The sequence below is a fragment of the Delphinapterus leucas genome, chromosome 7 (assembly GCF_059928025.1).
Source record: "Delphinapterus leucas isolate spDelLeu-1000000601 "Yukka" chromosome 7, BTC_Dleu_Yukka2, whole genome shotgun sequence".
NCBI classification, from domain to species: domain Eukaryota; kingdom Metazoa; phylum Chordata; class Mammalia; order Artiodactyla; family Monodontidae; genus Delphinapterus; species Delphinapterus leucas.
The window spans coordinates 13,096,017-13,118,001 of NC_143135.1; the positions used below are offsets into that span (position 1 = coordinate 13,096,017).

General features: G+C 47.5%; 1 protein-coding gene across 50 annotated transcripts in view; it reads right to left on the bottom strand.

Annotated features, from left to right (window-relative positions):
- MADD (MAP kinase activating death domain) overlaps positions 1–21,985 on the bottom strand; it is a 40,135-nt gene that overhangs the window by 12,836 nt on the left and 5,314 nt on the right. For 5 of the 50 annotated variants that reach the window (XR_002647153.2, XM_089914125.1, XM_022592030.2 and 2 more), the window contains 27 exons: positions 21,279–21,875; positions 20,559–20,862; positions 19,906–20,037; positions 19,370–19,483; positions 18,595–18,675; positions 16,586–16,764; positions 15,997–16,232; positions 15,641–15,797; positions 15,272–15,375; positions 14,489–14,679; positions 13,858–14,111; positions 13,467–13,606; positions 12,536–12,637; positions 10,837–10,896; positions 10,376–10,478; positions 9,843–10,029; positions 9,595–9,745; positions 9,073–9,279; positions 7,267–7,320; positions 6,186–6,286; positions 5,517–5,600; positions 5,024–5,182; positions 2,422–2,530; positions 2,085–2,147; positions 1,729–1,849; positions 1,520–1,625; positions 284–394 (listed from right to left, as the gene is read on the bottom strand). Coding sequence is in view for 49 of the 50 variants with exons in the window: in XM_022592030.2 (XP_022447738.1) it covers positions 284–394; positions 1,520–1,625; positions 1,729–1,849; positions 2,085–2,147; positions 2,422–2,530; positions 5,024–5,182; positions 5,517–5,600; positions 6,186–6,286; positions 7,267–7,320; positions 9,073–9,279; positions 9,595–9,745; positions 9,843–10,029; positions 10,376–10,478; positions 10,837–10,896; positions 12,536–12,637; positions 13,467–13,606; positions 13,858–14,111; positions 14,489–14,679; positions 15,272–15,375; positions 15,641–15,797; positions 15,997–16,232; positions 16,586–16,764; positions 18,595–18,675; positions 19,370–19,483; positions 19,906–20,037; positions 20,559–20,862; positions 21,279–21,875 (4,207 nt within the window). In the remaining variant the exon portion in view is untranslated. The remainder of the gene's footprint in view (positions 1–283; positions 395–1,519; positions 1,626–1,728; positions 1,850–2,084; positions 2,148–2,421; positions 2,531–5,023; positions 5,183–5,516; positions 5,601–6,185; positions 6,287–7,266; positions 7,321–9,072; positions 9,280–9,594; positions 9,746–9,842; positions 10,030–10,375; positions 10,479–10,836; positions 10,897–12,535; positions 12,638–13,466; positions 13,607–13,857; positions 14,112–14,488; positions 14,680–15,271; positions 15,376–15,640; positions 15,798–15,996; positions 16,233–16,585; positions 16,765–18,594; positions 18,676–19,369; positions 19,484–19,905; positions 20,038–20,558; positions 20,863–21,278; positions 21,876–21,985) is intronic. The other 45 variants (XM_089914119.1, XM_089914135.1, XM_089914118.1 and 42 more) reach the window with 32 other exon arrangements.

Here is a 21,985-nt window from a genome sequence, read left to right on the forward strand (position 1 = left end):
AAAACAGCATTCACCTTGTGGATCCACAGGGGTCCACAGACCACACAAACGTTGAAATGGCTGCACTGGGATGGTTTTAGTGCAGAGAATCCTATCACAGAACAGAAGGGCAAAAGCCTCATCCCTAGAGTCAAAGCCCTATTTTCAGAACTAGGGATTTTGAAAACATACGAGCCAAGAAATGACCTACGCGGAAGCCTCTGCGTTAGGCCGTGAGGCCCACGCCTGCGAGGCTGACTAGCGCAATGGAAGGGAGCCTCAAGGACGGCCCAGGTGTGCTCACCAGGTTTGCCAGCTGGTCAAGCACTTCGTTGATTTGCTGGCTGTACACAAGCCCAATATGCGACTTTCCCATCAGGCGTCTCACCTTCTTCCGGATATCATTCTTATTTACCTGAAAAGTCAAAACAGGATCTTTTTTTTTTTTTTTTTTTAAAACAGGATCTTAGTATCTTTCCTCCTGAGAAAAGCAGAATTCTAAAAGACCACGTCACTGAGGATAAAACATTCAACTGTGTGTTCTGCCAACAGTCTGAGAAGAAAAACCCTGGTTCTGTCTCCAGGTGGCTTCTGCAGAAAAGTGGCTCTTAGAGAAGTTCTGGTTTCAGTAGACGGGGACTCACGGGGACACATCCTCCCTAACCCTCCAACCAATACCATAACATTCGCCTCTAAAAACCCCTGGGGCTCCTCAGAGTGTGATTCTTAGATAGTAAGACTTAAGAGTAGCAATGTTCTACACTCAGTTGTCACCGAGACACCATCTCAGGGTTAAAGATCACCACCCTTTCCCAACCAGAGTTTAACTGGTACCCCTGGAGTTCAAGAGACCCTTAAACAGAAAAGGAAACAAACCAAGAGTGCCTGCAGGGTATTCTCTGCATTTGATCAACTAATCCCTTCACATTTAGAGAGGCTGGGAGAACAGGAGGAGGAGAAACCCAGGAGCTCATTCTCAAAACAACTCTCTTCTACCCACCAAGTCCCTTTCAGAACAGGACTCTTCTATTTGGTAACACAGTTCTCCCACAGCTGTAAAAACCAAGTATAACCAAGTCAAACTAGAACCTACCATTGCTTTTTCAATGAGTAGCTCTTTTTACATCTATGGCAAAGTCTATACGATAAAGGACTAATGCTGAAAAGTAAATTCTGGGCATTCTTTCTAAAGTTTCAGAGCCTACTATGTAAAAAAAAATTTTTTTTTCCCACTGTATTCTGTAGGGAGTTCTACAGGCATCCTGACACTATTCAGCAAAGGAAGCCCATTTAAAATTCAGAATCAACAAGTGGCATGCAAGCATCAATCACCTCTACAACATTCCTTAGCACAGCAGCCTGGCAGCTTCAGAGAAATGGATCATGTGTGAGCTGCAGAGAGGCCTCAGACTTTCAATGAAGAAGAGAGCCCCGGCAGGATGCTCTGACTGCTTCCCAACTGCCCCAAGATTTAGGCAACAGGAACAAGCCTTGCCCTCCACTATCAGCAGTAGCTGGGCGTGAGCAAAATAGACATCACCTTCATCAGCAGCATGTAGGAGATGAGGTTGTGCAGGAGCGTGGCCAGCAAACGATCTTCATCATCCTCTAGGCGCTTCCGGTCATGTTCTCCTAGGGACAGGTACCTGAGCAGGAGACCAGGACAAGTCAGCCCCCAGGTGGGAGAACACAGAATTAACTGGGAAGAGGCTGAATTTGCATTTTCCCAAGGGTTTCTAAGCATCATACCTGTCTATCATTTCCTGGGGACCCTGGTCCATACCCATCCCTTCTCTCTCCAACATCACAGCATCTAAGAATGCATCTTCCCAGAACTGCATTTGGTCCCATAAAGTAGAACGCTCTTTGCCTGTGTGGAACAGAGTTTTTTTAGGGGCTTATATAACATATAAAGAATATGGCTGCCGAACTAAAACAGAGTAAATTCCAGAAAAAAGGAAGTCATTACAAATTCCAGGGCAAAGGAAACACGAGGCTCTTCACCCCAGATCTAACATTCCTGCCACCAGCCCCAGCTGCCTCCAAGTGAGGCCCAATCCCTCCCGAGGAGGAGGGATGAACAGCACACAAAGAAAGGTGGTTACTTATAGAAAAGGTCTCCATAGCAGCATCCTCTAACTGGTCCCACATCGATCCTTTGTCCCTTCCTGCCGATTTGTGAGCAGGAAGGACCATGGTAGCAAGAAAGTAAAAGAAGACAGAAAGACAGAGGCTGTTGGTTAATACCAAACTTCAGTCTCTTCTAGTTTTCACCCACTGTTTTTTCCCCAGTATGTCGCTTGCTTCAGATATAAAAATGTCCTCTAACGTCAGCACTGAGATCAGCAAAAAGCCAAGCAGCTACTTGTTCAGTGCCACCCTCTTCCCGGGCTGAGTCCAGCTTCCTTCCAGTGCAAGTGGCCTTCGCAGTCTATTTCTCACCTAGGAGTCCCTCGTAGAGATAGACTCGCTGGCTTACATCTTCAGAAAAGCGAACTGGGCTGCCCACCAGCTTCTCCTTTACACTTGGCTTCAAGTTGTGGGCTTTACCCTAGAGAGAAGAGGCAACAGGTCAGCTGCCAGAGGTAACAACGAATAGGGGCAAAGGAAACCAAGCAGCTCATTAAGAGGCTCACACACACTAGGCACCATCATTAGTCACATATATTCCAGTAGCCCTGCCTTTGCTACTCTGCTTGCCTCCATCAGAAGTCAATCTGATAATCCTGCTTTCTGTTACTGCCTCCCAAAACATGCAAGCAAGTTTTCATTTCTACTTACCTTTACCCTTTAGTCTCTGTAAGACTCTTTCCTCTTCAAAAAAAAAAAAAAAATTAGGCAAATTCTCTGTAGCAGCGTGATGCCGTGAAAAGAACACTGGATTTGAAGTCTAGACTGAGCAACGTTCAGATCCCTGACTCTTACTAGCTGTGTGATCTTAGGTACAACGCTTAGCTTCTCTGAGAGTCATTTTCCTCACCTGTAAAAGGAAGGTTATAATACCTACCCGAAAGGACTATTCTCATTTAATATGAGAAAATACATATACATCACTTAATAGTGCCTGGCACATGGTTGGTATTTGATAAATGTTAAGTCTTCTCTTCTACCATCTCTTAGAAATATCTTCCCACATAGAAATACCACTAACTTCATCTACCACTTCTGCAATATTAGACTTTCTATTCATTCAAAAAAGATCTTCGGCTGGGTGAGAGGTAGTTTTCATGCCTGCTTCACAACACACACAACAGCATAAGCAGAGAAGCCACTGAACAAAGGTTATCATTAGGCAATACCTAATTAGTGTGTCCAAATGCCAGCTTCCTGGTTCACAGCACAAGACTTTGTTCAATGAACCATATTAACCTAAGATAATTAATTTCTTACCAAAATAGCCCTTTTTGAGCCAAGAAATTTAGGTAACTGCTCTCAGCAACTCAACTGCACAAACAGCCTTGCCCAGAAGTACAGGAAAAGTAAGAATTTGTCCCAGGAAGGTGCCAGGAAAGGTAGCACACAGCTGAATGGCTTCTTGCGAGACTGCTACTCCATAACATCTATCTCAACCTCCAAAATGGAAGCACACTAGGAGGATTTAAAATACTCTTGGGGCTTCCCTGGTGGCGCAGTGGTTGAGAATCCGTCTGCCAATGCAGGCGACACGGGTTCAATCCCTGGTCTGGGAAGATCCCACATGCCGTGGAGCAACTAAACCCATGCGCCACAACTATGGAGTCTGCACTCTAGAGCCCATGAGCCACAACTACTGAGCCTGCGTGCCACAACTACTGAAGCCCACGTGCCTAGAGCCCGTGCTCTGCAACAAGAGAAGCCACCACAATGAGAAGCCCGCGCACCGCAACAAGAGTAGCTCCTGCTCACCGCAACTAGAGAAAGCCCGCGCGTAACAATGAAGACCCGACTCAGTCAAAAATAAATAAATAAAATCAATAAATGTATTAAAAATAATAATAATAATAAAATACTCTTAATTAAAAGGGTCTGTTTAGACTCAGGGAGAGTTAAGGTCCATTAGCTTGAATGGCTCTGCTGACTCTCAATCCTATCCCCTACCTCCACCTTGGGATGTCACTTGCTCTATTAGAAGCATGTATACAGAAGGCCCTGGGGGTGGGAATGATCACCAGTGTTAAATAATTTATTTCATTTCAATTTCATCTTCCATTCTCCCCACAGACCAGAGAGAAAAACCTATGAGCTCGTGCAGAGAATATCCATTCTCAACTCTGCCTAACCAAGTGGTGAGTGTATCAGAACCCTTAAAGCTGCCTAAAGAGGCCTGTATACACTGAAGGGCAGTGGGTCTAAAGGCAAGGACTAAAAAGAATTCATTTAATTCCAACTGATCACTGGCTTATTGTATAGCCTAGGGCGAGGTCTTTTCTTCCTAAGGCTTTGTTTCCCTCACCTGGCAGAAGAGATTAGTTGTAGCAAATGCACTGAATTGCAAACCTCTTGAAAATGGAAATCATGCCTTATCATGCTTGTTTCTTTCGTAGAGAATCTGGCATTTAGTAAATCACTTAATAGATGTTTATTAATGAAGGAAAGCTTCAAACATACTACATGAAATGAAGGAATATACTAAAATGAAATGCTATTTTAAGGTGCTATATAAATAAAGCAGTGACCAGAATAAAACTAGACTAGTCCATAAAAATAGGTAGACTGGTACAAGATGAGAGCTGCAACTGCCCTGACATTGCTATAAAGGCATCACTTTGCTTATTTTAAACACGGGGGTTACTGCCACATAGGAGTCGAAGCCCTTATCTGACTGGGCAGGAAGCCTAACTCATCAATGATTCAGGAGAAGGTTCTAAAAGCCCCAGATCACGGAGTCAAATGACTCTGAAAAAAAGCTAACTTAAGAGACATTTTCTTTAAAGTCAAATATATGAAGGTTATCCATTCCTTCCTTCCTCTTTTCCTTCTAATTGCCTCCTAACTTTTCATCCTTTTCTAGCCCATCCCCATCCCACTGAAAAAATGGTCTTCTTTTGTTAGTAAAGAAACTTACAAAGATGGCACTGGTGGCAGAGTTGGTTTCAATTTCACTATCAGACAACGTGCCTCTAGAGCCTGCCAAGTGGGTGCCGCCCTCACCGCCTGGTCCATCAGCTGCATTGCTGCTCAGGTCACTGTCCGCTCCGAGGGTCTCTCCAGAGCTATTACTCACCTGGAAAGGAAAAAAAGGTGGTAAGGGATATTCCCCAGGATGTGTCCCAGAAACGCCAAGCTGCTAGAGCTCTCTGCTACCATAAAAAAAGTATCCAACTGCAAAGGTGTGTCAGACAGCCTCTGGAAGTCCTTCTTTACAAGATGAGGAGAAGCCCTGGGTGAAATCTCGGGGTCTGATCCCACAAACAAAGACCTGTGACAGGTAGGCATCTCCACCAAGAGAACCAACCTGACCTGAGACTAAGAACAGCCCCCAAAGGAGAGAGTAGCCCCCTTCTCCAAAGGGGGACCCACACCCCACCCACCAAGATGCCAGTGTGGTGTTCCCCTACCACGGTGCTAACTTCAGAGTCCTGACTCGAGCTTCGGATCATAACGGCTGGACTCACACCAAGGACAGAATCTGGATCAGTCCTCTGAAACAAGACACACGGACTCAGACACATTCGGGAGGTGTCCAATCTAGTCTCAGTTTCCCTAAGAAATACTGTATCTTCTTCCTTCTCTCCATCCCCACCCTTCTACTGTCATCCCTAGATAGGTCATGAAAAATGAACATTTTTCCTGAATATAAAATATATATGACTTACAGAGCGAGAAAAATAATGAATGTTAAAGAAGTACATGCTCACTACAGAAAATACACGAAAGAATAAGGAAATAAAAATAAGCCATAAACTTACCACCTACATTATTAATCTCTGTTAAGCCTTTAGCATATTTCCTTTGTCTTTTCTATGTATGTTTTAAAAATAAAATTTGAATCATACTGTATATAGCTTTGTAAACACTTTCCCATGTCACCAAATTTTTGAAAATACAGTCATTAGCGGATACTAATATTCTATGACATGGATATATTACACTTATTTCATCATTCCCCTATGACTGGATATTCATGTTGTTTCAATGCTGTGATTTTGTTCAGTTTTGATCTTAAAGAAGTATTCTGAGATAGCAAATTTTTAATGCTCGCAATCCTCAACAAGCCTGTCACAAACCTGGGGACCAGACGTCAGGCTCACACCACTGTCTGCGCTGACTTGGGACTTTTTCTCCTCTGTCTCACCAAGGTCAAAGGTGGGTTTGATTACTTCAGGCCCTGAGTAGGGGAAGACTTGTGTTACTCAGTACAAGAGGCTAGGGGCAGGCTGGCGAAGGGAGTGGGACAGCGGCACAGCCTGGTCCCAGACGAGTTCAGCATGTCCCAGTCACCTTTCCAGGGACTGCCACCCACTCAGGCCGCACTGGACGAAGTCCCCAGATGCCTTAAGAACCAAGTAGGAAAAATTAAACCTGGTCTCAAGGGGTTCTGCAGCCATTTTCTCAACCTGAGAAAATTCTGACCAAATCATCTTAAAGCAGAAAAGCTCCACAAACAAACATCGGAACCACATTCCACTACACTCAGAATCAGAGCTTCACTCGTGCCTAAGACCCTTTAAGGGTCCCCAGGTCACTCTGCTTCCCAAACAAGTATGTCTAAAGGGGCTAGAAAAGGAAGAGCCCAGTGAGATTAAAAAACACCAGCTGTTTCAGCGGACGCTGCCTACCCCCACCCTGCAGCTTCTGTGTTTGACATTAAAAAACCACCCCCATATTTCCCGCCCGCCCACAATGGTATGGCAGAAGGACAGAATGACAGAAAGCAAGAAAGCGTGCCTAGGCAAGCCACCAGAGAGAGTTGGGAAGCTACAGACTCAACACGGAGGGACAGCAACCATCTCTGCCAACTGTGCCCACAGGCCTTCTAATGGGGTGAGGGAGATATCAGCCAATGAGGGGCACTGAAATAGGCAAACATTCTCCCCACCAACTCGGAAGCAATAGAGAGCCAAGCTCTAAGGGATTTTACACAGTAGATGCCCTGATTACTGCCTGATTACTACAAGGGGAGGGGGAAAGAAGCAGCCTACGAGCATATACCTATGAGTCACATACCACCTACCTGCTTTCATTCCAAATACCCGCCCCCAAGAGCAAATTTGGGGTGGGGCTGACAAAGGGAGCCTGCCCCAGCTGGGCCTGGGGAGTTGGCAGGTATGGGAGACTTGGGAACAGGAAGGGGCATTTGTTCCTTACTCTGTTTTTCCAAAGCTTTTTGCTTTTTCACTTCCTGGTGCTTGTTCCACAATTCTACCCCAGATGCAATGTGAGCAGGAGAGAAAGACAGAGAGAGTCAGAGGCTGGTCAGACAGACGAAATGGAAACCCACCCACCCAAGATGATTCAGTCTCGGGTACAGGATTACAAATCAAGAGATAAAAAGAGATCTTCATTGCGGGGGAGGGGGGTTAAAAAAAATCAAGAGATCTAACGCCTTCCCCCCCCCCAGGTCAAGAACTAAATCCCTATCCTAACCTCAATGTGGCAGTAAAAATCTCACAGAATGTTAGAGCTGGCAGAGCCTTTAATCAAGCTCCTTCATTCTGGCAGGAGGAAACTGATCCCAAAGAGGCTGGAGCACCTGCTCAAGATCAGGTAGCTCAGGACCAGTTTAAACTTCCACCACGGCACGCCCTCTGCCCAGTGAGCTAGGCAACAGCAAATTTCAAAGATTCCAGATAAGACAGATGATTGCCTCCAGCAGCCAAAGGGTTTCAGAAGCATAAGCACAAACCTGTTTGATTCACTGGATTGGAGAGAGGCCACTCAAGGTAGGCAGTTAGCATCCCTTCTTGTCGCTACCAAAACCCCCCAACTTCCCCTCAGCATCAGTGCCTGCCCTACCAAGAGACCCATCTTAGCCAGTCATCGGGAAAAAGGCTTCCGGTAGAGGTGACAGAGAACACTAAATGCTCAAGAAGAGCATCTTAGCAGGGGTTAAGAAGAGAGAGTACCGATCATAGCAATTCTCTTCCTGGAAGAACTTTAGAGTCTACTTAGTGCAATCCCCTTGTTTTCCAGATGAGGTGATAGAGACCCTGAAAGGGGAAATGATTTGCCCAAAGTCACTTTCCTAGTTGGGGGCAGATACAGGACTAAAACTCCAGACCTCCAGACTGGCAGGTCAGTACATTTTCTAGAACATCACAACAGGTAGGAGAAAAGCATGGTTGACTGCCTCTAGGACAATATTTTGCTGGTTAGAGAAGCACAGCTCTCCTAAGAAGGAAACTGGTTCCTCATTACCATTTATGGGAGCAAAAGGCAACTGCTAATGGATGTGGCAAAGAGGCACCGGCTAGAAGCACATTGCCCAGGGACCTAGAACCCGAAAAAGCAAGACACAATCTAGATGACTCAAGGTCAGGCAGGGAGTGAGTCAAACAGAGGCGACACCCAGAGGGCTCACCAAGGCTCTGCCTTACTGGGAATGGAGAAACACCAAATGTAAGCAAGGTCTAATCAAGTCCAGTAAGGACATGTTTAAAGAAAAGCTGACTCAGAACTCTGTACCTTGAAGTCCAGAACCCAGGGAAATGGGGTTGCCGGACATGCCCCAAAGGAGCAAATTTGAGGGGAGCATAATGGTTGGATGGGGGAAAACTGGCTTTAGAGACCCAGACAGTCACAATTTTATAGCCCAAAGATGCATCTATAAACTTCCTTATAGCTTCCAGGAGCTCATGTGGCCTCTCCATTATGTGAAGAAATCCAGATGTAAATAAAAGAGAGGGACAGGGAGTACAGCTCAGACTCCTGCACTAAGCCTCGCTCGGCCCTCTAAGCAAACCTTCCATTCTTCCTCTAAGATGTAGGTGAGGGTGGCTGTAAATGAAGCATAAGAGAAGTATAAAGAAATGCCATTAGAAAAGGACACAAACCTATTTTCCTGTCTACAGAGCAAAGCATGGGGAAGAGAAAGGCAGGATTCTGGATGAATTGAAAGGAGGGAGGGGCATTAAGAAGCCAGAACTCCTCTGCCACACCCAACACAATACACACCGATGGACGCTACAAAGTTCTCCTCCTTTAGACTTCTGGTGTCCAGTTCCTTGGGACTCTTTCCTGAGGCACTTGGTGCCCGAGGTCCCAGCTGGGGGACTCTCAGCTGTGCCATGGCCTTTGGGTCCCCCCGCCAAGCCAGGCCAGGATCCTTGCCAATTGGTGTATTTACACTCTCTGTTGGACTTCTCTTCCGCTTGTCTGGTTCTGAGGAAAAGATCAAATATAGGAAGAGGTCAAAAGAGACAGTGAGTGACAGTCAAGGTGTGGGAATGAGGTGGGAGAAGCAAGGATAGAGGAGGATGTGGAAGGGAAGAAGTGCAAGGAAAGAAAAGCTGACATCGTTCTTTTCCGTGACAGAAAAACACCCACTACATACATACACGCACTAGAAAATAAAATCCCAAAGCCTAACAGGAAGCAGCTTGACACTGGGAAACTCATCAAGGGGCCGAGTTCATTCTTTCAGAGAAGAGTGGGAGAGCCGTGGACAGCATGCTGCCTTGCTGGTCCGATCCCTACCTTTACTATAGTAGTGGGTCTGGGCGATCTCCAGAAGCGCAAAGATGCTGGCCATGCCACCCAGACCTGCGTGGGCGTAGGACTGCTCCAGACTGAGGACCGTGCACTTGAGCAGGTCTAACATGCCCTTGTACACCTTCCGACCGACCTCCTGCAACAATAACCCAGGGGCAAGAGTTGGGACAACTGCCTCTGGCGCCCATGTCCCTCTTCCCAGTTGATTCCAACTCCCAACCCCCAGCACTGACCACATCTGGGATGATGTCCTGCTGGGCCTCGTCCTCTGACTGCACCGTGCGGCTCAGCTTGCTCAGGACAAAGACTCTAAGCTGCTCGCTCTCCAGCAGCCGTCGCACCTTCTTCGTGTTGAGCCAGCCGACTCCCTGGCCGTCCAGCACACTGTGCACCACCTCCTTCAGGAACTGCTGGTTCTCACTGGAGGGTCCACATACCACTTCTGTGGTCACTGGCTCCTTTGCAGAGCATCTCCCCCTTTCACCAGATTAGATGTTTGCCTCCAAGGGCAAAACACAAAGCCACGTCTCCAAACATCCAAGTCCACTGCAAACCCTGCCTCTCCAGATGGCCTGGTTTGCCCGAGTACCCACCACTACTGGTGGGTACACTCTGCTCAACACCATGAGCTATTACTGCCGCATGGGGGTTGAGTCAGGAGGGGAAGGGATTCCATTTACCCACTGAGAGCTTCCCTCCCTAGTGTTTGGTACAAGGATCACTACCTCTATCTGAGAACTTTTAAAACAGCTCTGCCATTTATTACCTAGAATTGCTGGATCGACCCTGAGGTGATGGAGGCTCTCTTTTCACTGTTGGGCTGTGTTTAATGACCGATGACTTCTGGTCCACTAAGGCCCTCCTGTTTCCTACAGCCAGGAAGGTAGAATGAGAGATATCACGACTGTAGTCAGGTAGCTGGTGTCAGCACAGCCCTGGGTAGCCGTGTTCCACACCCACTCCCTGGAAGGGCTGGCTGAGGGCAGCACTGGGGCATCACACATAGGTAGAAAGCAGCCATGGCAATGTGGAGGAAGTGGGCATGGAGACTCAGGCCACTCCACATGCACCAGCAGCGCACCCCATGGGCAAGCATGGGCATCCCGGGGCACGGGGCAAGGCAGGTCACTCGAGTGATGCCGCTTGCTCCATGAGGAGGATGGCCCTCAGGCAGGCACAGGAGATGCTAGGAGAAAAGATCATGCATAGCTCACGGGCAAGACCCACCTTCACCACTCCCAGGGCCGGCTTCAGTAACAATCTCCATTAGAGTATTTAGCCCAAATACTGGGACACAAAATACACAATTAGTAGGTGCACCATGATACCACAACCCCTGTACCCCTCAATGGAGCTGTAAGTCAGATAATCTGAGCATCCTCCCAAGGCTTAGTGCACATAACCTTAGTTCTCAGGCACCTCAGGGCTGGAAGCCAAGTGGCCACGAGACGACTGAGGCTCGAGGAAAGACCATCCTTAAGGCTGTGGCCTCTCAAAGCCAGAGGCAGGGTAATAACACAAGGAGCCTTTAGGTACTAAACAGGCACATGCGTGAAAGGGGACCATGGGTTTTCATGAAACATCTAGCACAGGGGTCCGGGGGGCTGCAGGTATGCAGAGGGAAGAGACCCAACTTGTAGATGCTGTCATGGGAGGGGGGCAGGGGTGATGAGTGCAGCAAGTGAAGGGAAGCAACAGCATGCAATGAAAGCATTCCAACTGCCCTCCCCTTTAACCATATCACACGAAGGCCGGTGACGCCAACACCTCTCCGTCCCTCACCCACTGAGCCTGTGCAGACTCTCTACAGGGCTGGTGAGCTCCCTACACCCCCAGCTATGACGTCCTTTTGCCCATCTAGCCTATGTTCCCATCCCCACCAAAGAACATTCTTTAGATTCCTGACACTTTTAACACTGGGAAGAGAGGTCAGTTAAAAGATACATGAAGCTGCTTCTCACTGTGCTTCCTTCTGTGATTAAATATTTCAGCACAAAATCCAGAATAAATAAACAGAAGTCAGAGTAAATTCAGAAGAACCCTTCAGGGCTTCCCTGGTGGCGCCGTGGTTAAGAATCTGCCTGCCAATGCAGGGGACAGGGGTTCGAGCCCTGGTCCGGGAAGATCCCACATGCCACGGAGCAACTAAGCCCGTGAGCCACAACTACTGAGCCTGCGCTCTAGAGCCCGTGAGCCACAACTACTGAAGCCCGCGTGCCTAGAGTCCGTGCTCTGCAACAAGAGAAGCCGCCGCAGTGAGAAGCCCACCCACCGCGACAAAGAGTAGCCCCCGCTCTCCACAACTAGAAAAAGCCACGCACAGCAACGAAGACCCAACGCAGCCAAAAATAAATAACCAAAATAAATAAATTTATAAAAAGGAAGAACCCTTCAAACTGTCAGAGATCACAAAACGAAAATCAAATAAGGTCTGAATTGCCCCTAGAAGCCAACCAATGCTATCAGGCCCATTCATAGGGCCTAAGTTGACATGAAGCCAAAGTAAGAGGCTTCTTGACTCTATAAACACTGCCAGGCTCTTCACAACCATTCTCGGGGCCCAGCTCTTTAGGACAGAGTTTGTCCCAAGTTCACGTGGTAGGAACCTGGCAGATGACTGGTGGCGGCTGGTGAGCCCTGTGCTAATTACGTGCCTCTGACAGAGGTTCCCCCCAGAAGCAGCACTAATCCCCCAGCTGCCATTAACCTATGTGATATAACAGGCCCTTCTCTTTAGCTACAAAAGACAGTTTTCCATCTGAAAACCAGCAAGAACTCATGATGTGCAGTGAAAGCCATGGGAAGCGACATGAGAGGCAATGGCCGGATCAAAGGATTCTTCATACATGGGGCTCCTGACAAGCACCCACAGGCCTGAAATATTTCCCAGAGAATCTTGGCTTGGCAAAAGGAGGGCTGGAGTTACCTTTCAGACTGGGGAAGGGCGTGGTTTTCTCTCGCGCTCCTTTGGTAGGCAGTGTGAGGTTCGAAAGACTGAAGCTCGTACTGTGGTTCCGATACAGACTGCCTGTCAAGGCGAGCGAGTGAGAGCACTGAGTCAGAGGGATGAAGAATCAGAGCATTATGCTCCAATGACCGTAGCATCGTCTTCACCCTCCTCCTTTTCAAATGCAATCCCAGAGCCTCTGACCTCGCTGAGAAAGGATCACGCCTAACTCGGGGCAAACGAAGGGGGCCACTGCCAGGACTGCTCATAACCCAGTAACAACTTTCTCTGACGGCTTCCCACGATAACATCCAAGTCTCTCCTCTACTGCCGACCCAGCATGAACGCCGGCAGTTAACGCGCTTCCGGTCTGATGTTGGTGCTGTCCCTCCTGGGCTTCTAAACTCACCATCACAATTATCCCCCATGTCGGCTTTCCCCGGTCCCTAGTCTGTCTTTAGTCTTTAACTGACACCACCCCTCATTTCTGGTAATTTTCTCTACGCACAAGTCAATGTCACATAGATTTCAAGGCGCGTTGATGAAAAAGTCCTTTCCCAGGCAAAGAAGATATTAGATATATACCCAAGTCAAATTTGACCAGAATATTTCCACAAAATATATGTACAAGTGTATGATTTTTAATATAATGATTATTTTTCAGTTAACAGCTAGCTGTCTTACCTGAAACAGACTAAAACCTCCAGGTATAAAGATAACGACTAATCTGTCCCTGTTCTTCGTTGACCTCCCCTGAAAATACCTTATTCAGTATCACCCAAACGACCTTATCCGGAGCTTGATAATGCCAACCCAGCCCTATATCTGAAGCTCTAAGCCATACCTGCCATGGTCAGGCCCTGCTGGAGCGAAGATGGGACAGAAGCGTGAGAGAGCTGAAGGCACTTACTGGCAAAAGACATGATGCCCCCGAAGCCCTCAGTGCTGTTGTTGGAGACGGTGGAGGTGGGCGAGCTCGCTCGAGAGTCTGACTCTGCATCTGAGTCACTTGCCAGTTTCAAGCTGTTGGGCCGCAGCAGCTTTTGAGCCCTTGAATGCACAGTGGCACCTATAAGCCCCAGGCAGGGGTACCTAATCTTGGGTGTGTGGGCCTGATGCTACACTGCGGGCACCTCTCCCTCCCCACAATTTCTAAATGCCTAGATCAAAGCACGACCCTCTGGGGACGCAGGACCATGAGAGCCTTCAGACTGCTCAGGCTTTCTGGTTAACCCTCGCCCAGGGTCCACTGTAGTGAGGTCCTTCAGTCACCCATCTAGAAGGCAACCCCAGGCTCTCACCGATTGCCACTGACATGTTGGCTGCATCGGGGAGTGTAACTTTCCCCCTGCTCATCGTCATCTTCCTCAGGGGGAAAGCCATACTGGGGCTCGAAGTATGGATTCTCATAGGTTCGCCGGCGCACTGACCCCTCTCCAATTTCTGTCTGACGCCTGTCCACGTTCGCTTTGCCAGTGCTGGGAGGCACGCTGGGGAGGGACTTGGAGACGCCTACTGCTGCCTTATCATCCATCTCCGTTGAGTCGGCAGGTTCCTAGGGGACATATTAAATAGAAAGGAGTCACCTGGTGCCCTGTGATGCCTTCCTATGTTCTCAGTTCAAGCCAGGCCTGTCAGGTTGCTAGCCTAAGGGGTATGTGAGAAAAGATCTTTGTTATACCCCTGTTCTCTATCTCCACAAATTATGCAAAGGGGATCTCAGCTAACCCCTGAACAAAGCTGGATGTCCTTCTGGGGTCAAACTGTATCACACAGGCTCTAAACTATAGGACCTACGGAGAGGAAGAAGGGGGAAATGTGGAGAGAGTAGTAAATTAAGTGAATAGCTTCATCCTAGCTTTCCTAACAGAGCTGAGGCCCACGTCCCAAGTAACAGTCCTCACTTATCCACTCCTCCAAGTCCTCACGTACAGAACTGGCTCCATGGATAACGGTGCTGGGGCTACTGCTGGCGGTGGTGCTGGAGCTGGAACGCAGAGGGGGGTTTTCCTGAGAGTTCTCGCTGTCTGGGCCAGGTTCCTCTGCTTCCTTCTGGCTCTGGAGCTCATCAATAGCTACCTCACTGGCATCCCCCAGTGCCGCGTGTGTCAGAGGATCCACGTCTGCCAAAACCCAAGGATTATGTGTACGGTTGACTCACTTTGCTGTACAGTAAAAACTAATACAACATAGTAAATCAACTATACTCCAAGGACTTCCCTCGTGGCACAGTCGTTAAGAATCCGCCTGCCAGTGCAGGGGACGTGGGTTCGATCCCTGGTCCGGGAAGATTCCACATGCCACGGAGCAACTAAGCCCGTGCGCCCACAACTACTGAGCCTGAGCTCTAGAGCCCGCGAGCCACAACTACTAAGCCCTCGAGCCACAACTACTGAGCTCACGTGCTGCAACTACTAAAGCCTGTGCGCCTAGAGCCTGTGCTCTGCAACAAGAGAAGCCACTGCAATGAGAAGCCTGCGCACCGCAACGAAGAGCAGCCCCCACTCGCCGTAACTAGAGAAAGCCCACGTGCAGCAACGAAGACCCAATGCAGCCAAAAAGATAAAATTAAAAAAAGTACACTCCAATTAAATACTAATTTAAAAAAATTTTTTAATTAAAAAAAAACAACAACAAGGATGGCAGGTACAGACCATACCATCACAGAACCCCAAACCCTGTCCCAAGCTGGCCAATTTCTCCAAGTACACTTACTAGGAGTATCACCATTGATGTCACATTTCATCATCTCACTGACAAAGTCACCAAGGGAGGAGTAAGAAGAGCTTGAGTCATCATAATCCATACTATCACTGCCGCTGCAGAGTGAAGAGCAAAAAAATAAAACAGAAAGAAGGGGCAGGGAGGAGAATCAGCATTAGGAAAAATAAACAGAGGAGCACTCTTAACTCAAGGCCAGGGAGCAAGATAAAATAAGGACGCAAAACAATCAACCAAAATATAACCCAAGGCTTCAAGGACTGATGTCTAAATCCTATGAAATTCTGCAGTTGCGCTAAATAACGGCTAGCAAGAGCCTCTTAGACTTCAAGAACTGTCTTGCTGCCATAAGGGGCTGCTCACCTGTCATCAGTAGGGTCAGAGTCAGAGTCGTGCTCCGGCGGCACGCTCAGCGCCTCGGCCAGGTGGGAACTGCTGTCATACACTCGATAGTGGACAGGCTGCAGCTGGTGGGTGTACCACTTCGGCTTGTCGCCTATCAGGGCTGGATCGAATGTGTCTACCCACGGAGGAAGAAAGGAGAGAGTCAGCAATAAGGGAAAAAATCAAGCAAAACCTAAAAGAAAGGTGGGAAAAAGTCTAAGGCAAAATCAGAATGGCAGGGGCAAGTGGAAGATTAGAAAGGGAAAAAGCAAAGGGAAGAGCCATCAGGAGGACAAACACAGAAGGAGGGGCAAAGCAGAGGTAGGTGGACTCACTGTTGTGAATCCGTTGAAAGGCATAGTTGGTGGGGTTGAGGATCCATTCTCCAAAGTACTCCACAGCCTGAGTCCTGGCCAGTTTCTCAGCAAAAGGAGTCTGCCGGGGACGTGAGGCTAGAAAGGAGCCAGCTTGGAAAGCTACCACGGGCCGGGGGAAGAGACGCAAGGTACGTGTGTGCATCTGAAAGCCCTGCAGCACGTTGGGGGAGTTGAAGAAACGGACCATGGCCACTCTGGGGAAGAAGGGGATGGTGAGATGACCTGAGTCCCTCGCCCTGCAGAGCAAGGATCCCGACGATCCGAGGCCTCAGACCACCTCCCATAGTCATCATTTAACGGGCTTCCAACAGCAAGGGGAGAGGTATCTTAAAGAATCATCAATCCCCTTCTTCACACAAGGTCTAAGAGGCCTGCGAGTATGATTATTTCTTCTGTTTGCTTTTACTAAGGTGGCAAATGTAACCAAATATTATATACATTGTATACATAAAGAACCTCTGGCTCAGGGAAGTAATCTGCCCCAAGGTCACTGAGTGAGCAGAGACCAATTTAAGAGCTTGTGACTGTGGGGATGGCTTGGCTGTACCTGGTTGCGACATCCACAGAGTCCACATCGTTGCCATAGATGAGTGGGTTGAATTCAGTGGAAGGTGTAGACTGCAGGTCATTAGAAGGCCTTCCCAAGAGAAGAGGGATCTCCTGGCCTTCGTGGAATTTCTCCAGATTGAGGATGGGCTGGGTGTTGAGACTCATGCTGGCGAGGGCCTGCGGAACAATAAGAAGTCCCTCAGAGAAGGCAGGTTTCTGGGGCAGCCAGCCAATCTCAATTCCTAGAAAAGAACCTTCATCTTTGAAACAAAAATCCAAATATTTTAACCTTTAGAAAACAATCTGAATTATGAAATCTTCAGCTTAAGCCAATCTGACTCAAGGCAACGATCTAAACCTGAAGTCCGAGGCAATAGTTTTCAAATTTGTTTTAGCTACAAAATCTTGTTTTTCAATTGAAATCTATGTAGAAATATAAACAACCGAAACATGTAAAAGTAAAGCTTCTCTGAAGGACATAAGGAACCCAGAGCCTCATATGCTCGGGGGTCCCAACCTAAATCAACCCTCAGAGGCTCCATGGGGCAGTTTGAAAACCACTGGTCTAGCCCAGCAGTGTTTCTTAAATGTTAATGAGCATAGGAATCACCGGGGATGTTGTTACAATGCAGATTCTGATTCAATATACTTGAGGTGATTCTGCCCTTTTAACAAGCCCAGGTGATGCTAATGCTGCTGGTTCGTGGACCACGCTTTGAGTAACAGGGGTCAGGATACAGGGTCTGTGAGCCCAAAAATCTTAGCTCCTACAAACATTTAAACTCCAATATCATATATCAACCTCTCCATCTCATTAGTCATACTAAAGCAATCATCAAGAATGAAAAACACAGCAAAGGAAGACAGCTAGAGAACTTTCTGAACTTGCAATCCTCACCGGACTCTGCAGTAACAAGATATCATATTACATCAGTAGTGATGAAGCAAGTGAAAAAGAGAGAAGGATAATACAAAAATCACCCATTTATATCCAAACAGATTTCACCTAGAGGTATTTCTTTCTTCTTTTTTTAAAAAAATTATTTATTTATTTATTTATGGCTGCGTTGGGTCTTCATTGCTGTGTGCGGGCTTTCTCTAGGTGTGGTGCGCGAGCTTCTCACTGCGGTGGCTTCTCTCGTTGCTGAGCACAGGCTCTAGGCGCACAGGCTTCAGGAGCTGTGGCACGTGGGCTCAGCAGTCGTGGCTCATGGGCTCTACAGCTCAGGCTCAGCAGTTGTGGCACACGGGCTTAGCTGCCCCGTGGCACGTGGGATCTTCCTGGACCAGGGCTCGAACCTGCATCCCCTGCATAGGCAGGCGGATTCTTAACCGCCACACCACCATGGAAATCCCCACCTAGAGGTATTTCTAAGAACTGAGACAACACAGACAGAGATTCCTGAAGACCCTTCAAATGACAGATTCCTAAAAAGAAATACAGAGCTATCTACTGGTGGTCCTACATAACACATACAGCAGCGCAGAGGACCAGGGCCTCATCACACTTTACCTTCAGGTACTGTGTTCAGCATGCAGAAGAAGAAGAAAATCAATCAATGAAAAATGTATTTAAGGGTTTTTACTCAGAGAAAGGAATTTTTGAAGAAATGATTCTGTAGGGACCAGAGATCAATTCAAGAGGAAACCATAAAAGGAGCCAGATTATCCAAACTACTGACTCCCTCCTGTAACACTGAGAATGCTCCAAGGCCATTAAGAATGGCAGATGGGACAAGCAGCAGAAAGTGAAGGGCTGTTTTATACAGCATTACAAGGATGAGAGGGTGGGAGGGGGCACACAGTGAATTAAAAGGAAGGTAAAAAGCCCTTTCTGAGATTCACCCTGCAACCCAGAAATGGGATACATCTCCTTTTAAGCCCACCCAAGGCTAAGAAAATCTACTCCACTTGAAGTCTGAAAGGAAACTGGCTCTTACAATAAGAGCTGTCTGCCTACAGCAGTCCTATAGCTGCTTGCTTTTCTTTTCTTCATTCTTCACCTACCTGTTTTAAATGTTTTTTCAACTCTAGTGATTCTGGTTCTGGAAGGATAGGTAGCACTTCTGCATTGGTGGGGGCAATCACCTGCACCAGAAGAAAGATAAAAGGCATGACCTTAGAATTAGCTGCTCCAAAGTTTCTCTTACATAAAGGTAAGTAACAAGAATAGGAGGTTATATATACGGTATTATTATATATATGCAAACACATATATTATATACACACATATAAAATACACACATACACGTATATATGACACGTATACACACCTGAAAGGAAATATTATACCTAAATGTTATTGGTGACTAGCTCTAGATAATAGGATCATAGTTTTTACTGACTTCTTTATACTTATTTGCATTTTCTGAAGTTTTACAATGAACACACATAAGGGCTACCTACCAAAGTCTGAATGCACTCACACTGCAGAATGTTCATATACTTTTTAAAAGTCTGCCGTTTCTTACTAGAAACTACACTCCCAGAAAGCCATTAGATGACCTACACCATAGTAATGATCCTGCAACCACAACTGCCCTACTGCTCTTGGAAGATGTGGGGAAGCATTTAACTCCAGCAAAACTAAATCTTATAATTCTTTGAGTCCTAACCAAGGCTTATTAAGCCAATAAAGTAAAAGCAGTATTTTTTCAAAAGTTGTTTCAATGAGTCTCATGACAGCAATCACCCACAAACTTAGGAACTTCCTGGGAGTAATCTAGAAAAAGAGAACACAATCCTATTCTAGACCCTACAATGCCTCAGCCAAGAGCCTCACCCTACTGCTGTCCAGATCCACTAGCCATACGTCATCAGGCATTTTGAAGTCCAGTTTGTACAGGAAGAAGCTGGCAGGGACCCCGATGATGTACGGCGTCGGAGCCAACAGCAGCTGTGGAAAAGACAAGAAACAAAACCAAAACCAACTGCGATCACATATTGAGTCACGGTTTTTCTAGATAAGGAAAACGCAGGTCCACAATCCCTCTTCCAAATCCTTGAAGGTAGATGTGTTTCAAAGTTCAGAATTTTTCAGATTTTAGAAAAGTAATAGTGCATATTCTACATATTATGTAGCACCTGCAGTGGTGTAGCCAGCAGCCTATAATCATTGTATTAACTGTGATAAATAAAAAACATAAACAGCATAGGTTCTGCCACCAGATCAGTTCAGATTTTGTAGACAAATAAGTTATAACAAGGAATTCAGGACGAGTACTGATTTACAACTTCTCTGGGCATTGAGCCTTCGCCCTCAGAGCTGGACAGAGTTAGAACAGAGGTGACAAAGCCAGAAGACACCTTGAGACTCACCTGTTCTGCAGACGCCATGCAGGTGGGCAGCAGTGGAATAACAGGAAACATATACTCCAAGGGATAAATCATTGCCACAAATGCCATCACAGACATGGAGAGTGCGTTGTAGTCTCGGGACTGCAGCACCACCTGCAACGAGCCACACCACAAGGGTTACCCGACCGGAGAAGGTCTGTGAGAAAACTGCTTCCCACACTACAATTTAGTTTCTGTTTCACCAAGTCTACAGCTCTGGGAGCTTAGTTTCCACACTTATCACTGCCTCACACCCCATCCTGCCTGCCGCCTCCCAGCGCAAGCACTGCAATAATTCTCCCTTGAATCACTCCTTGTCATCCTAGTTCTTGTACCCCCAAATTCCAGGGTCACTCATTGGAACAGAACGACTGAAATTTTCAGAGAATTAGGCTGGTATAGTTAAGAAGAATTCAAATGAGTGTCAAGCCGTCTGAATATATCCCACACGATACTAGTACCTTAATTCAACCCACACCAACTGAGTACCTGTTGTATACCTGGTATCGTGTTATCTCCTGGAGACAAAATGATGCAAAAGATGTAGTCCCTATCCTCAGAGAACTCATGGGTCTAGCCTCTGCCACATTTCAAAGCCCTTTCCCTAGAACAGTGTAGAAAGCTGGCCCTCTCACCTTGTGCTCTAACAGGATGCAGGTTAGCACCTGAAGACAGGCATCCACACCCAGAAGTTCCAAGGGAAGGTGCAGTGGGAAATCCACTAGGGTGAATCGAGAGGGGTCTGGAAGCGCAAAGGTCAGAGCTTGCTGGAGCTCCTGGGGCAGGACCTCAATGTCCACTCGCTTCTGCCCTGAGACGGGTACTGGGGAGCGCAGCAATCGATAGATCCAGGCCTCAATCTCTCGAAGGTCGTGCAGAAGGGCACTTGACTTCTCCTCCACTAACAACGATCCAGTAAAGATGCGCCACATGGTGTCCCTGAGCAGCAGACAGCAGGAAACAGACACATAAGCACTAGGAGCTGACACCCCACTGCAGCCCAACGTAACCATAGAGGGTCTAATGACAGAAACTGGAGGAGCCCACCCTTTGGTCTCAGCTAGGATCACAGGGTATACATACGAATAATGACAAGGGCAAAAATGTATACATAGCAAGACTTATTGTCCTGCCCATCATGAAACACCAAATTCCTCAGCATCACTCCAAACACGATTATGGAAGGAAGTCTAACTCTGCAGTAGTCTTTTGCTTAGCACGGACTAACACAAAGTGCTTAAGGAGGTCTGAAGGACCTCAGGCTTTAGAGGAAAATTCCTACGCCCCTCACAAGCCAATTACACCTCAACTCTAGATGCCGTCCCTCTCTTCTGAGCATCAGCAAAGAACCGTACCTTTGTATGCCTCGAGGAATGCCCAGTTTCTTGCCCAGCAGTCGCTCACTACAGCAGTCCACCAGACGTTTGAGGGTGTACAGACACTCTCGGAAGGTGGAGAAGAAGGGGTAATGGCTGAGCACACACAGGGACGTCAGAGTGCTGTTGCGGGAACGGCTCTCCGCCTTGGCCCGGTGTTTGCCCCGAGGAGACTGGTTCACATCCGGGGTAGAGTCGGCACTGGGAGGCTGCAGGGACGGGCCACTCTCCGAGCTCTCGGTGCCAACCTCTTCTGAGATGCAGGTGGCGTGGGGTCCTTCCTTCCCACGGGACCCTGCCCCGGCCTCCCCCTTTTCCTTAGGCACGCGCTTTTGGAAGGAGCGGTAGAAGTTAACACAGATGCCATAACGTGTGACTCCGGTGTCCTTGTCGGTGAGAGTGAAGACAAAAGAGGTGTCCTCGCGCAGGCTCATGCGCCGTTGTCGCACACTCAGGCAGCCCTCCGGCTGGCAGAAGAACACGACATCCGGGGGCAGGGGAAACTCGGCGTGATCCTCTAACGGGTATCGCCGTAGCAGTTCTGGAGTCTGGGCCACGCTATCACTGCTCGGGTGCCTGGAGAACAGAAAGACAAATTCAGCAGCCTGAAGGGACAGAACGCTCTTTCAAATTTTAACCACAGTCAAGAAATAAATACTCTTTTGGATAAAGAAACCTAGCTGCCG